The sequence below is a fragment of the Eulemur rufifrons genome, chromosome 18, assembly GCF_041146395.1.
Source record: "Eulemur rufifrons isolate Redbay chromosome 18, OSU_ERuf_1, whole genome shotgun sequence".
Classification (NCBI taxonomy): domain Eukaryota; kingdom Metazoa; phylum Chordata; class Mammalia; order Primates; family Lemuridae; genus Eulemur; species Eulemur rufifrons.
In genome coordinates this window covers 5,898,335-5,915,088 of record NC_091000.1, presented here as the reverse complement: position 1 = coordinate 5,915,088, position 16,754 = coordinate 5,898,335, and the positions used below count along the sequence as shown (strand labels likewise).

Here is a 16,754-nt window from a genome sequence, read left to right as displayed (position 1 = left end):
ATAACAAGACTCAAATGTTGAAATTACTCCTTGATCCACAGGCTCCAGGTTGCATATTGTGTTAGTGGGCATGAAAAAAAAAAAATCCATCTTCTTGTACATTTTCATCAGAGCTCTTGTGGTGACCAGGTGTGTTGTCAATGAGCAGTAATATTTTGAAAGGAATCTTTTTTCTGATCAGTAGGTCTCAAGAGTGGGTTTAAACTATTCAGTAAACCATGCGGTAAGCAGATGTGTTGTCATCCATGCTGTGCTCTTCCATTTAGACATCACAGGCAGAGTAGAATTAGCATGATTCTGAAGGGCCCTAGGATTTTCAGAACGGTGAAAGAACATTGGTTTCAATTTAAGGTCACCATCTGCATTAGCCCCTAAAATGAGAGAACAAACTTGTCTTTCGAAGCTTTAAAGCTAGGCATTGACTTCTCCTCTCTAGCTATGAAAGGCCTGAAATCCGTTGTTTAATGTAGCCACCTACATCCACGATCTTAGCTAGATGTTCTGAATAACTTGCTACAGCTTCCATATCAGCACTTGCTGCTTCACCTTGCACTTTTACATTATGGAGACAGCTTCTTTCCTTAAACCACATGAACCATCCTCTGCTACCTTCAAACTTTTCTTCTGCAGATTACTTACCAATCTCAGCTTTAGCAGAATTGAAGAAAGTTAAGACTTTTGGCGGAATTAGCCTTTGGCTTAAGGGAATGTTGTGTTGGTTTGATCTTCTAGCCAGACCATGAAAACTTTCTCCACATCAGCAATAAGGCTGTTTTACTTTCTTATCATTCATGTGTTCAGTGGAACAGCAATTTTAATTTCCTTTAGCAACTTTTCCCTTGCCATCGCAAGTTGGCTAAATGTTTGGAGCAAGAGGCCTAGCTTTTATCCTGTCTTGGCTTTCGACTTGCCTTCCTCACCACACTTAATCATTTCTAGCTTTTGATTTAAAGTGAGAGGTAGGCAACTCTCCCTTTTACTTGAACTCTTAGAGGCCACTGTAGGGTTACTAATTGGTCTAATTACAAAATTGTTATGTCTCAGGGAATAGGGAGGCTTGAGGAGATGGAGAGGGACAGAGGAATAGTCAATCAATGGAGCAATCAGCACACACACATTAACTACGTCTTATGTGGGCATGGTTTGTGGCACCCCAAAACAACTATAATGGTAATATAAAAGATCACTGATCATAGATCGCCATAACAGGTATCATAATAATGAAAATAATAATAATGAAAAAGTTTGAAATATTGCAAGAATTACCAAACTATGACACAGAGACAAGCAGCACATGCTGTTAAACAATAGGGCTGGGAGACTTGCTTGATACAGGGTAGCTACAAACCTTCAATTTGAAAAAAAAAACAAAACAGTATCTGCAGAGTGCAATAAAGTGAAGCGCAATAAAATGATGCATGCTTGTAGTCTAGACACAGAAAATGGTACATACTTCTCTGGACGTAGTTTACATGCTCATTTGTAATTTAACATAATTACAATCACTCGTCTCTGTCATCTCCATTATAAAGTAGCCATAATATATACTTTGGATGCAAAAACTTCCTGTTCTTGGAGTTAGCTTTTCATTTTTACTTGGAATAAATCAGCATGAATTTAGCAATTTATGAATTGGAACACAAAGAAAAACATCCTGGCAGTGTAGATTATAATATAATTGAATGATTTAACAAATAATTGTGTTAAATATTTAACCAATATTAATTCTCTAAAATAGTGTAGGGATCATTTAAACTAAGTACAGTTTTGAATGTCTGGTTCATTTGTAATAAGTAATTTAAGACTTGTACACTTTAAATAGTAAGCTTTCAATACTCTTTGATGTGATGATTTCATCAAAAGGATATCATATTTAAAAACATATTAACTTAGGTAGAATTTTATTATTATAGTAGTTCTCATAACAATATATTAAGGCTCCTATAAATCTGGTTTTTTTTTTGAGTCATCATCAATTTTGCTATGTAATTTGATTATTTAGAGTGAAACAGAATAATATGGAGTTGCTTACTTCTAGTTACTTGGATATTTTTTCTGCACAAATGCCATTTTCATTGTAGGTATACTTAATGTTATAGGTTTTGGTTTCATAGAAAACATCAGCTCTCTTTTGCCTTGTCTGACAATATTCTTTTTTGTTTAAAGTTTTAGTAATAATAAAAAAAAAAAAACCCAGTAATTATATGTGCTATGAGACCTGAGAGGAACAATGTGGCTTTAAATATATAGAAAATTATAAAATAATAAATAATTTATAGCAACATCTAGATTTCTGTATCAATTTTTATTATGCTGTGCTTTAAATGTGAATATCAGTGTTTGAAATCTGTCCATTGCCATGCTGATTACTTTCTCTCCAGCACTTCAATGAATGTATTATAATGATAGGCATTTTACGATATTTCACCTTGAAGAGAAGTTGTACTAAATGTATGATTTTATTCTCTGATGTTTAAAGTATCCAGTAATGTTAAAATTTTAATTTTATAGCATTATCAATACTATATCATAATGATACTCTTCAAATGTTCCAGAAATAAGAATCTGAAGCAGATCATGTAAATCTTTCTTCTCTAGAAGTAGCTGAGGTTTTGGTTCTTGTAAATGGGTAGTGATACTGAAATAACAGGCATCAAAAACCCTGAGACCAGTCAAAGGATTATTATAGTGCCTTCCTATTCTCTTTTCAAAACATTACACAACTTTTAGATATTGTCAAAATGATTGGGCTCACAGTGTCTGTTTGTTATGATTTGGGACCTATTATATCAATTTATTATGTCACAAATTTGAGCAGATCTGAACTTCTAACATTCTGGGAGACAGACACAGAATGTTTTCCCACAACCCAAAGTTTATTCTAACGCAGTAGTCAGCCAGGGCCCTCTTAAAACCTCCTGTAGGCCAGAAATCCAACCAATCATAATGCCTTTTCTTCATTAAATGGACTCAGGCCTTTTCTGATTTTAATTGAAATTTCTCACAAGAACTTTAAACAATGTATATTCAATGTGTAGCAATTTTGTGAAGTTTTGAGAAATGTGAACAAAGTTATTATCGTGATTGTCATTTTAGAAGAGCAGTTAGGATTCACAAATTATACTTCCACTGTTATCCCAAGAGAAAGAGGGGAAAGCGTAAATCTAGGATATATATGAAAGTGTTTCAGGTCTTCAAAGAGAAATCTAATCAATGTACTTGTAAGGTAATGGTTATGGGTCAGTTAGACCAGGTTTTAGAGAAAATGTAATTACCAAGACACTTAATTTAGCAGACCTGTGATTTAAACAAAACCACATGTAACATCTTGATTTAGGTAAGAATATTCAAATTAAATGCACAAATTAAAATGTTTTTGTTAAATACATTTTGACATAGTAGTTGTTCCCGTCAGGTCAATAAGATTTACTTGAGCAATGTTTCTCCTAGCAATAGTCAGCATATGCTGAGAGTGGATATTTTCTTCCTTTTGTCTTTTAAATTCCAGCTGCTGATTAAGAACATAAACATTTGCAAACTGGGTCAAAACTAGAACTCTTTCTCTCTCTCTCTCTATCTCTCTCTCTAACAAATGTGAATCTATAATTTATTAACAAATCCCTACTTACTTTGAACTTAAATATATTCTCAGTGCTCATTCTCCCTTTGAATAAGTACTTCTTTTTTATACAACCCATTGTATAAAGTATTATACCATAACCCCTTTTCTCTTGTGTAGTCTTTTAAGCTACTCTAAACTACCAAAGATTATTTGATTTTAAAAATTGATAACAGAATAAATTTGAATGATGTTTTCAAAATTAATGTTTGTACTAGAAAATTTGAGCAATAGAAACTGAAAGACAAACAAACAAAAATGAATGCATTATCTTGAACTCACAGTCCTCCTCACTTAGCGTTACCCACTTTTGATTTTGCTTCATTGCTGGTTTTCTTTTACTCTCTCTCTTTGTTTTCCTTACTTTCTGTTTCTCTCATATATATATGCATATAAATATGCTTGTATATATGCATATATATGTGTGTGTATATACACATATGCTATATGTTTGATTATAAATTTAAAAGATATTTCAAACAAATATACAGAAAATTAAAAAATCACTTGTATCAAGCTCATGTTAACATTGCCATTTACTTTAGATTTAAAGCTTTTTTCCAATCTGATAGATATAAAATTATATTTCATTATATTTTCATCTCCTTTAGATTGAGCTGTCTTTTTTCTGCCTACTTAGTAACCATTACTGTTTCTTCTGTAAATTGCCTATTTAAACCTTTGCCCATTTTTATGTGGGATTATCTTTTCACTTTTATTTATATTATTTTTGTATATGTTATTGACATTTGACTTTATTATATCTTTCATAGTACAGATGATTGTAAATATATATATTTAAATTTATATTTTCTTAATAAATTATGCTTGATAGATGCCAATATTATAAAAAATTACAAAAATATTATCATATATTTTAACTCAGAGCTTCTGTAGCATAGATTATACTTTCATTTTAAATACAATCAGATTTTATTTTTGTGTCACTCTTTTTTTCTAAGTGTATAGAAATTTTTCTGATCATCACTTATGAAAGTTTTTCCATATTGATTTAAAGTGTCATTTTTACCTTAAATTTCCACACATAGTTCTGATTCTGGAGTCTTTTTGGAACCATTTATCTAATTGGCCATTCCTGAAGCCATTTAAACACTATAGTTCTATTTGTACATTTTGTCCTTTGTTAGAAAAATCTGCTTCTTTATTTTTTTATTTTTCAAAACTGCCTTGTTTTGTATATATTTTTATACTTCAGATTAATTTTTAGTTGAAAATCACATGATTATCATTTAAATTGCACTGAAATTACAGATCAACTTGGGGAGAATAAGATTTTCACAATAATGAATCCTCCTACCCAAGATCATAGCATTTCCCTATGTTTATTGAGATCATGTTTTCTGTCTTTCAATAATGTTTAATTACATAAATTTCACAAGTGTTTGTAAGCTCATTCATGTACATATTATAATTTTTGCTGAGAATAAAAATTTTTGTTCATATTAATCTTAAATGGTTTCTCTTTCCAAAGCATTCTCTCAGATTCCTCTGTAGCTTTTCCTCTTCTCTTTTGTATTATCTCTCTTGATAATATCAGGTGTGCTGTAATTTTAATTATCATCTGTAGATAGGTGACTCTCAACCTGTATCTCTAATCTTGACCTCACTTTCAATACCTAGGTCCTTGATTGCAACTATGTTTAACATATATATAAGGCAATGCTGACACTTGTTAGCATATTAAATTCAATGTAACCCAAAATAAACTGATCCTATACACACAAACACACACACAGAAACACACACATACATATTCCTCCTCCCCCCTTCTCCCTTCTCTATTTCTAATTCAAGTATTCACGTACCTGCTATATGCCACATACTATTTTAGGTACTGGAAAATATACTAGTGACTAAAACAGAATAAGTCTTCGATTTTATAAAGCGTAAATTCTGAGATGCAAGGTAGAAAAACAAAATAAAAACCTCATGGGTATATAAAATGTCAAGTAGGCATAAGCACTATGGGAAAATATACAAATGACCAACAAATATGAAAAAAATGCTCAACACCACTGGTCATCAGGGAGATGCAAATTAAAATCACAATGAGATACCACCAGCCCCTGTCAGAATGGCCATTAATAAAAAGCCAAAAAATCAATAGATGCTGGCATGGATGCAGTGAAAAAGAACGCTTATATGCTGTTGGTGGTAATGTAAATTAGTACAACCTCTATGGAAAACAGTATGGAGATTCCTCAAAGAACTAAAAGTAGACCTACCATTCAATCCAGCAATCCCACTGGAAAAGAAATCATTGTATTAAAAAGACACTAGGTACCTATCCAAAAGAAAAGCTCTACCAAATGGTGCTTGCTCCATAATGAGCCATCATGCTGATGGTACTGCTGCTAAAGACCTCACAGAAGAATCCAAGACAGTCTAAAGAGATCTTCTGATCACTGATGCTCCTGCTACTACCACCCCCATTGCCCACGGAGTGGATGCTGCTAGGTATGCCCAAGGGACAAGTGGGGGTGGTGGGATGTCTGGCTCCAGTCACTACCACCTGAGCTAGACCAGATTTAGCAGTCTTTGGAAAGAGTTTTTCCAGGTATTGGGGAGAGTAGAGGCTAACCAATTCCCTTCCCTACTCATTGCTCTTTTCAGTCTAACCTGCTCCACGCCAGTTGTTTCCAAACACTCACACAGCCTCTTCCCTACAATACAAGCTTGTTTCCAGGAGAATTTGTTTGGGACCATTTCCCCTGTGTGCCGCTGGATAGACCTAGAGCTTCTGCTTCCTTCATCTGACCACCTGACTTGGTTCAGAGGCCACACCATGGTTCCTCTCTTTTTCTACCTCCATGGTAGTTGTGCATCAAAGAACTCATTGATCAGAGTAACAACAATCCTGCCCCACGGTTTCCATTCACTTTTCACTCCTTCTCTGCAGTAGCCTTCAAGCATGCATTTCAATAGCTTCTCACTCAGATGGAAGAAAAAGATAAAATTCTGCTTTTCTGAGGCACCTCCTGTATAGAAATATGAAATTTTAGTTTACTGAAGGCTGCTGACTTATTACAACATCCATTTGTTAAATCTATCCTGAATTCACGGATACGTGCAAGTGTTTCCTCCTCCACAAATTATTCCATGTGGATTTTCTTTTGTACTCTTACTTTCCCTGAATAGCAGACATTTCTACTTAAAATATTGTTTTGTCCATTTTGGGACTTGAGACATTGAAGCAGATATCATAAATTAAAATAGTTAATGATTAAATCAAGAAAGGCATCAGGTGGTGATACTTTTCCTCCACAGATCTTACAGTTTAAGTCATTTTCTAACGAGTGATGATTTCAGTTTTTGTTGAAAGAGTCCTGAATAATTTGAGAGAAGGTGAGGAGGAAACTAATGGAGCGGAATCACAATGAAAATTGCTGAATTAATCCAGTACCTGCCTATACCAAGGAAAGAATGTATATGCATGTCCCTTAAAGTTTCCACATGCATGTTGTATTTTTTATGAGTCTACTTCATTTTCTTGCATTATGTGGTGAGTGTTCCATGTGAATAGACTTCAACAGACTTTTGAAACGTGGAATCAGGCAATGTATAGCTCAACCCATAGAGTTAAGATGACACTGTTTGGGCTTCTCATCCTATGTGACTATAGAAGTATTTTGCATTTCTTTTCTTTGAATGGCCCTTTTTAGGCTATTAATATTTTTATTATATTTTGCCTAGTTGGGTACACAATGAATGATCTCATTTTTGAATGGCAAGATGAGGCACCTGTACAAGTGGCAGAAGGACTCACTTTGCCCCAATTTCTGTTGAAAGAAGAAAAAGATTTGCGATACTGCACTAAACATTACAATACAGGTAGGGGTTGAGTAGTCTTATTTACATCTATGACTTGTTGTTTTATGATATCTAGATGCTTCTTAATTATAATGCTAGGATAATTATTTTAACTATTCATAGCTCAATGTCTTTCATTGATGCATGACATCAATGGATGTCATTTGAAACTTATGAACTGTGACTCATTACATATTGTTAAATAATTGGTTTGTATGGGACCCAAGAAATTCCTGGTATCCAATTATATTTAAATTTTTTGTGAAATGCCCATTCTTACATAGTAATGATGTTTCCAAAAATTTCCCTTTAATTCCCATGTGAGCAATAAAAATATATTTTTTAACCCTTCTTGGGCAATAAACACTGTCTCTGCTAACAAAAAGAAATTGCTTTTTTTAAAAAAAGGCTTCATTTGCCTAAACTTTCCCTTTGTCATATTTTCATGCATTTCAAGGTATTTTTCTCTAAGTACCTACTACTCACACTGACACAGGAGCCTTTCACATTTGAGGTAGATATCAGATGTAGTTATAATATTAACATAAAGGATTGAAGGATTCAATGTGATATTTGTACATTCACAAAGTCTGTTCACTTCCCTTAACTGGCATGAGCTATTTCCATAAAACCTATTCTGACTGTATAACCTATTCCTGTGAATTCCATTAAACTGCTCATAATTGAGACATCACTCCACGGTGATGAGAACGTGGTCTCCCACTAGCATCAGCTGCCACTCTTATCATTTCATTACAGTAACTATGATTCATCTTGGGCTCAGCATGTTCCAGAACAGTGGTCTGACTTTTCACTATACAAAATCCCTAGTCTCTCTTATCTCCTTAAAAATTCACAATATCTGATCAAAAAGTCACTGCCCTTTTTGTTAACTCAGAGATGAAGCTGATATCTAACTTATTAGGGAGTTAAAGGTTAAAATCTCAACACAAAGATAAAGGGCCGGCAAGTCAACAGCAATGTCCTTGCTCAGCACCGAGGGGCAGTTGTATTAATAAATTCCTTTCAGAGAAATGCTAACAAGTCCCTAGAGTTGGCTTAGGGAGGTGTATTGGTTTCCTAGGGCTGCCATAACAAACTGTCACAACTTGGTGGCTTAAAACAAAAGAAATTTATTCTATCACAGTTCTGGAGGCTACAAGTACAAAATCCAGGTGTCAGCAAGGCCATGCTTTCTCTCAAGGCTTTAGGGAAGAATCCTTCCCTGCCTCTTCCTACTTTTCTATTAAATATTTCTGGCAATCCTTGGTGTTCCTCAGCTTGTAGATATATCACTTCAGCCTCTGCCTCCACAGTCACAAGGTATTCTTCCTGTGTGTCTGTGTCTCTGTGTCCAAATTTCCCTCTTCCTGTAAGGACATCACTAATATTGAATTTAGGGCCAACTTCAATCCAATATAATCTCATTTTAACTTGATTACATCTGCAAATACCTTACTCCCAAACAAAGTCACATTCACAGGTTCTGGGTGGGCATGAACTGTAGGGAGATATTATTCAAACCAGAATAAGGGATGAAGTTGTAAACATCACCTGGGGATGAATATTTTATGATAGTCTCAAGACCCTTCCTTAGCATAAAGTAAGTTTCCATACTTCATTGAGTTATCTACCTAGCTATTATGGCTTAGAGGAAAAGAATTTACATTTATGAATCCCTACTATAAGCAAGGAATTGGAAAGGTATTTTCTTGGATGACATCATAGAGATCTCACAACTTTTTAGTCTAGGCGATTAAAGCACAATAACTTGCCCAAAGTTACATAGAAAATAAAATAGTGTCCTCAATTAGGTATGTGGTTAATTTCAGACCCTGAGCTCCATTTTATATTTACTCCTACAATGCACAGTGCTCCTTTGTTAATTTTCCAATAATAGGTTCAGCTACTACATAGTTCCCCTAAGTTATTTATGCAAATGCAAAAAACCCCACAAAAACACTAGGTTACATAAGAACCACACTTGAAAATACCTTCCCTCTATAAAACGAAATATACTGAAGAAGTTAAAAATGCCTTCATACACAAATGAATTGCACAAACTTAGAGGATTTGTTCAGTTATATTTTCATTATCCCAAAGTATTTATTAATTATGTACTACAAGGCCCTATGATCTGTCTCCTTCTAATATTCTCTCCAAAATCTTCTACCTCTCTTCCCTTTGCTCTATAATCTGCCACAATGGCTTTGCTCACTCATAAACACCAAACTCATTCCTTCCCTAGGGACTTTGCATTTGCTCTTCCTTCTACATGTAAGGATTTTCCCAAAATTGTTCCAAGCCTAATACTCTCACATCCTGTAGGACTACTCAAATGCCAACTCCTGAAATGTCCTTATGTAACAAGCCTATGTTAGAGACCCAAAGCCCCCTCCACTTTCTGCTTTCACTGTCTGAAATCGTATCATTCATTTTTATGTTTACTTATTTGTTGCATGTTTCCTTCATTGTCTTAAGTTTGTATTGTATTTATTCTGTTTAAATCTACATTTTTGGGGTGTGTTTCAATGCATAGGTGATGATTTTTTTGGTCCAACTTGTTCATTTTTCTCTTTAGAACCACACAAACACAGAGTATATGTATTTATATACAAGAAATGGTGTGTATGTGTACATGTGTGTAATTTTTTATTTTAAATTTTTATAGATACATAATAGTTGTACATATTTGTGGGGTACATGTGGTATTTTGTTAGGAGCATGAAATGTGCAATGATCAAATCTGGGTAATCGAGGTATCCGTCACCTCTTATAATATTCCAAGTCTTCGCCTTTAGCTGTTTTGAAATATACAATAAATAATTGTTAACTATAGTTGCCCTATTGTGCTAGGGAACACTAGAACTTATTCTTTCTATCTAACTATATTTTTGTACCCATTCGCCAACCCCTTTTCATCCACCCCTCCCCGCTCTCCTTCCCAGACTCTGGTTACCACCATTTTATTCACTACCACCATGAGGTTAATTATTTTATTAATAGCTCTCACATATAAGTGAGGACATGCAAAATTCATTTTTCTCTTCTTGGCTTATTTCACTTAACGTAATGTCCTCCAGTTCCACCCATGTTTTTGTAAATGACAAAATTCCATTCTTTTTATGGCTGAATACTATTCCATTGTGTATAAATACCACATTTTCTTTATCTATCATCCATTGACACATAGGTTGATTCTATTAATATATGGTGGCTATTGTGAATAGTGCTGCAATAAATAAGGAAGTGCAGGTATCTCTTTGATACATTGATTTCCTTTCTTTTGTACATATACCAAGCAGTGGGATTGCTGGATCATACGGTAGTTCTATTTTTAGTTTTTTGAGGGGTCTCCATACTGTCTTCCACAGTGGCTCCACTAATTTACATTCTCACCAACAGTATACCATTGTTCCTCTTTCTCTGCATTCTCACCAACATTTGTTATTTTCTGTATTTGTGATAATAGATATTTTAGCTGGGGTGAGATGACATCTCATTATGGTTTTGATTGACATTTTCCCTGATGTTGGGAATTTAAAAATACTTTTTTAAAAAATGAAAACACAATGAGAGCTTATTTTTTTCTCAAGAATCACCTGGAACTTGGAGAACTTACACAAATTATCCAAATGGTCACTGTTACTAATCATGACATGAGATTACTTAACAGGTTATTTAACAGTGATATCATAAAAATGTTTCAGTTATTCATGCTTCATTTCATTATTTTTAAGGAAAAATTTTTAAAAATTATGTTTACTAACACTCTAAAGTATTTTCATATATTTCAGGAATCTTTAGGCATTCTGTATGTATTGATAAAGGATTATGTGGGGCTTGCATGTATGTTTCTGATTACTACACATTTTAAGAATGGAATCCAACTTTCCTGGAGCTTATGAACTTTTGGTGAGACTTCAGCCCTAGAATCACATCCATTCTTCATCCAGAGCTAGTCCGCTTGCATCACTTGTGCAATCACTTATGGCCCAAGTCACATTAATAAAAGCTTTGCACTGAACCTATCTAGCAATATGGTAGCAATTTTCCTGGTGAGCAAAGATGCTCTTTGATATCTTTCTTTCATGGTGAGTCAGAGAATGTTACATAAAGAACAGAATGTTAACTCTCTGACCTCATCCTTTTCAAAATAATGAGAATAAAGAGAGAATAAGACCAAGAATTGGGTAATTTAGAACATTTTTTAAAGGATAGATAAGCTAGAGTAGCAGAGAAATAGAGTAAGGGGTAAAAGGAAAGGATAAGCAGAACTATCAACTTAATGTTTAATTAAGCCATAATTTATACCTCTATTTATTACTTACCACAATAGAGGTAAATAATAGACACAAAGGCATAAATATATAGTACAAATGTATCTCATTTGTGTGTTATTTTTAAAATTATTAATGGGAAATAACACACATTTTCCTATTTGTTTGCTTTATTATTTAAAAAATGATTTATCCTCAATTGTCTTTATCCCTCAGCATTTAAAGTAAATGTAAAATCCTCTGGAACAAACAGCATCCGGCTCTAAATTAACACCTAAAAGCATCAGAAACCATCAATGAGTAAAAAAGATGTTTATGTAATAAATTTATGTTTCTCTTGCCTACCTCAGAAGCAATTGTTAGAATCAAGTGGAATAATCTTTGAGTACTTTGACAAGTATGAAGTGCTATTCAAATGCTAAGTAACAAAATCACATACTATTTCCTGAAAGAGTACACTCTCTTATTACATTGCTTCTAGATGCTAACAGACAAAAGTATTTTTCATAAATCAATATGAACATGTGATTTAGGGTCTCTTTTCATGGTACTGGAAAATTTTATGACAAAATAATTATGAAAATGAACCTGTGATATTTGATGCCATAACAAGAACCTATTTTTACTAATTGCTATGTTTATTTTATAACCAATTAGGAAAGTTTACATGTATAGAAGTGCGATTCCATCTTGAACGACAAATGGGATACTATCTGATCCAGATGTACATTCCCAGTCTCCTGATTGTTATTCTATCCTGGGTTTCCTTCTGGATCAACATGGATGCAGCTCCGGCCAGGGTAGCTCTGGGAATAACCACTGTGCTGACCATGACCACACAGAGTTCAGGATCACGAGCTTCCTTACCAAAGGTAAGTGCACTGAATAGACTAGACGGACACATATTTGCATGTGTAAAGAAATCGTTTTCAGCTTTTGTAAGATCTTTTTCAATAGCATTTATTATTCATTACCCATTTTCAAAGTAATAGGTAACCAGGGCAGAAAACTTATTAAAAAAATCAATGAAGGAAAAAATTCTATAAACCAGTGATATCTGCTATTCACATTTTGTGTTATGATCCCTAATTATTTAAATATCAGTACTACTCTTATACACTATGGAATTCTTTGTACCTATCAATATTTAAACATTTAGAAAAATATAAAATATTTATTTAAGTTGAATCCACGTGGTAATTTTAAATGGTAGCATAGTACTCCACTGTATGGATATGCCATGAATTACTTTCTCTTAGGACTGACACTATAATGAATATTTATATAATAAATGTTATATATATGTATATGTGTGTAGGGTCTACATATCACATATATCATCTATATATATTTATATACACACATATTATGTGTATACACATATATGTATATATACACACACACACATTACACATATAAATATATTGCTTTATACATAGTTTGTATTATTTTCTCAGTATACAGTCTTAGAACCAGAATTGCTACACTGATAGCTGTATGCATTGCTATATATCGCCAAATTTACCTCTAGAAAAACATTATAGCAATTATACTCCCACAAGTATTGTATCAGACTGTCCATGGTGCTGCACCCTAAACCAAATGTGGTATTTATTATTTTTGTGGGTTTCCCCCCTCTGGCTTTTACGTAGCTATAGGTCAATAGGAAGGACAGCTTATCTAATTCCATGATTTCAGTCCATGCTGAGCTGCCAGAATTAAAATAAAACTGTTCCCTTTGTGAGATTTGTAAAGGACCTATTATTTCTTTTAATCAAATATTCTGAAATAAAACACAGGAAGTTCTTTTCATCCATTTAGCTGCACAGAAATATAAAATTATTTTCTTCCCCTAAAGTGCTTCTAAGAAGTTTCTGTCACCTAAATTTAGTAATCCTTCTTGGAAGCTTTACTATTATTTTCATTTAAATGATGTACTTCATACAATAAAATCATATTAACTTTTCTTGTACATTTGATGCTATCTTCTTGGCATAACAAGTAAATTTTATTAATAAATCTACTGTTAGGGCTTCCTTAGCCCTTTCTATGAGTTGCATTCTATGATTCAATTTTTTTAGATTAAAAAAAATGCCTACATAAATAAAAGTGGGCAGCAGAATAGTTTATTATTAAAAATATTACTTAATATAGGAAGAACTTGTTATTTAACATGTTTACTCTTGTCATTCAAAATAATGCCTACTTTTATAACACTATTTTCAAATGGTCTATAATAGCTGATACCATCAACTAGTGTTTTATGAAATATTGTCTATGTGAAAATTATAAATCTGTTTATAAGTTTGAATTAACAAGTCTCAATGCTTATTTATTTATGTGTAAATGTCACAAGGGCTGTGGGTAATAGTGGAAATTCCATAGTTAATCTGTAAAGGAAATCACCAGTTTACTCACTGATCCTCATGAGATAAACAGAAATGAAATTTCATTTGTTCTGCATGTTATCAACCGGGAAGAAGAGAGCAAAATGCTCCATATCAGCAATCTGTAGCTTCTATAGGCACAGCAGAAAAGCACTTAGATACAGAGAGTAAAGTAGAATTGGGGAAGCATGCAGTGTGAGTAGTGAAATCAGAAATAAAGAAAGCAATAAATATAAAAGACAGAATGGAGGCACAAGTTTTTTTTAAAAAAAAAAAAGGTGCAAGCAAGGTCTAGGATGGCTCCATACTTTTTCTCAAAAAATAGGAGACATTTTTTTAAAAAGGCATTAGTTTCACCAAGATCTCAGGGAAGCAATAAATATTCAACCATGAGTTCAGCTATAACCATACATGTATACAAAGCCTCTTCATCTCTCCGATCATAGAGACAATGACCTCTAGAAATGTGATGACAGGTCCAACTCTGACCCCCAAAAACAACTGATTGGCAAAGCGAGATCTTAAGAGAAGATGACCAGATCATCTCAGACTTTGTGATAGTTAAGGAACACAAGGTTTAGTTATATACATTGTATTTTAGGAAGGCAGACCCTGAAGACCCAGGATAACCAACAAGAATTAATCTATGGGATGAGACCATTCAAAAGAGTAGAAAATCTCTTGAAAAAATGCAATTCTTATTCTGTGACTTTTTTGAGCTAGAAAGGCAGGAGATGAGGAGTCACACTTGTATTTAGGAGCAGATGTCTAAAACCATCCACCTTAAAATCTGTGTTCTCGATCTCACAAAAGAACCCTCAGATGTCTGAAAGTCTTACAGCTAAAACATTCACCATTCACCTGCTGACAAATTCTAGAAAGTAGGAAAATAAATAAATTCAGGAAAACTGATTATCAAACATAGGAGGAAGAAACAATAAATCATTGATTTAGAATAATTACTTAGTGTTTTGTCTAAGCTCTGTGCCAATACATCTTCTGTAGGATAAGAAGGTGCTTGGAAATCAGTCAAGTAAGACTCAGAGACTAAAATCTCAAAGCATATACACTTCAGCCAGCTCCCTGAAAACCAGAGATGAGATTCCGCTATGATATCCTCTATATTTTCTATTGCACTGGCCTCTACAGTGTCATGATAAATCAAGCATGGAATGGCCCAAAAGCAAGAAGGCTCCTGTGATTCATTCCTTAGAAGTTGGAGCTATTTTGCATTTCTGCAGTGCCTGCATCAGGTGGCTGGAAGAGGGTGACATACATTCTACTCCCAGAAAATTTTCAACATTATATATGTAACTTTAGGAGAACTTCCTCACACCATGTGCTTGGAGCAGTAAGTGAGAAAAAATAGTGATGATCATGGGGCCATACATGGAGGGCTTTCTAGACCTTGGTAATGATTAGGTTTATTCTGGGTGAAGCAGTAGGTCACTGAAAAGTTTTAAATGAGGGCAGTGATCACTCTGACTTCTGCATGAAGATCAGATAAAAAGAGCAGGGAGACTTCCAAGCGAGCTACTGAAGTCCACGGCAGATGATCTCCTGGTGAGATGAATAGCAGCAGAGACAGAGAGGAGCAGCAGATGGATTTACAAAGTAGATGTTTTTGAGAAAATGTATTTGGAGGTGAAACAGACAGGATTTCCTTCCGAATTGAGGATTCAGGAATTCAAGAGTCAAGGGTGGTGTTCAAGCGAGTAACTAGGCAAGTAGTGGTGACACTTACTGATGAGGAAGGTTGAGGGGGAGGGTGATCCAAGTTTCTCGTTTGAATATGTTAACTTTGAGATGTTTATAGGGCAACTGCACGGAACTGTCAAAAACTAAGAACTTCTAAAGTTCTGCCCAGGAACACCCAGGCCTCAGATTTTAGGGAGTAAACTGCAAATGGATAGGAAAGCAGATCGGAGGTGATTTTTCTAAGAATGAAAGAAAGCCCAGAAATAGGGGGAAAGTAGATGTATTTGTGGTTGGCTCTCCTCCTACAGCTGAAAAATCTTTTCTCTCCTTTCGTCCTCTAGGGCCATCTATACCCATAAACAGAGTGTGTTAGACAGTCTGGTTAAAGGCAAGACCCAGTCACCCTTAAACTTTTCTCCCAAACTCTTTGAGATCCCAACATTTTCTGATCTTTACTTAGGTATGGAAAAGCGATCCTCCTTAAGGAGATTAGGCTTTAACCAGGGGTGAAAGAGGGAATAGATACAATGACTCAGTTGTTTTTCAGTACTAATTTGATTTTTACTATACCCAATTAAGATCTTGGCAATGAGAGAATTATATTTTTTGTTAAGTATGGGGATAGGTAGGAATAGAGAAAATCAGTAGAAGAGATAAAATACAATTTAATTTAGAAACTCTGGGTTCTAGAAATAATCCACATTAGAGAACTCTGGGGAAATTTTGACTATGTAGCTCTATTCCCTAAACCGTACCCTTTCTTTTCTAATCTCAACAATCAACTCATTTCTGTGAGAGACCTACCTTTATCCCTTTTTTCTTCCTGTTTCATAGAGACCAGCTAAAGATCAGCTTTGGTACATGTTTTTTGTTTCATACCATCTGCATAAGTACACAAGCATCACTGTGCATACACTAGTTTAGTCTTTTAAAAAAGAG

The 16,754-nt window shown here is 34.2% G+C and overlaps 1 protein-coding gene across 1 annotated transcript in view; it reads left to right on the top strand.

Annotated features, from left to right (window-relative positions):
• Positions 1–16,754, top strand: part of GLRA3 (glycine receptor alpha 3) — a 124,539-nt gene that overhangs the window by 79,934 nt on the left and 27,851 nt on the right. The window contains exons 6-7 of the mRNA XM_069493347.1: positions 7,334–7,471; positions 12,388–12,602. Coding sequence (XP_069349448.1) covers positions 7,334–7,471; positions 12,388–12,602 — 353 coding nt within the window. The remainder of the gene's footprint in view (positions 1–7,333; positions 7,472–12,387; positions 12,603–16,754) is intronic.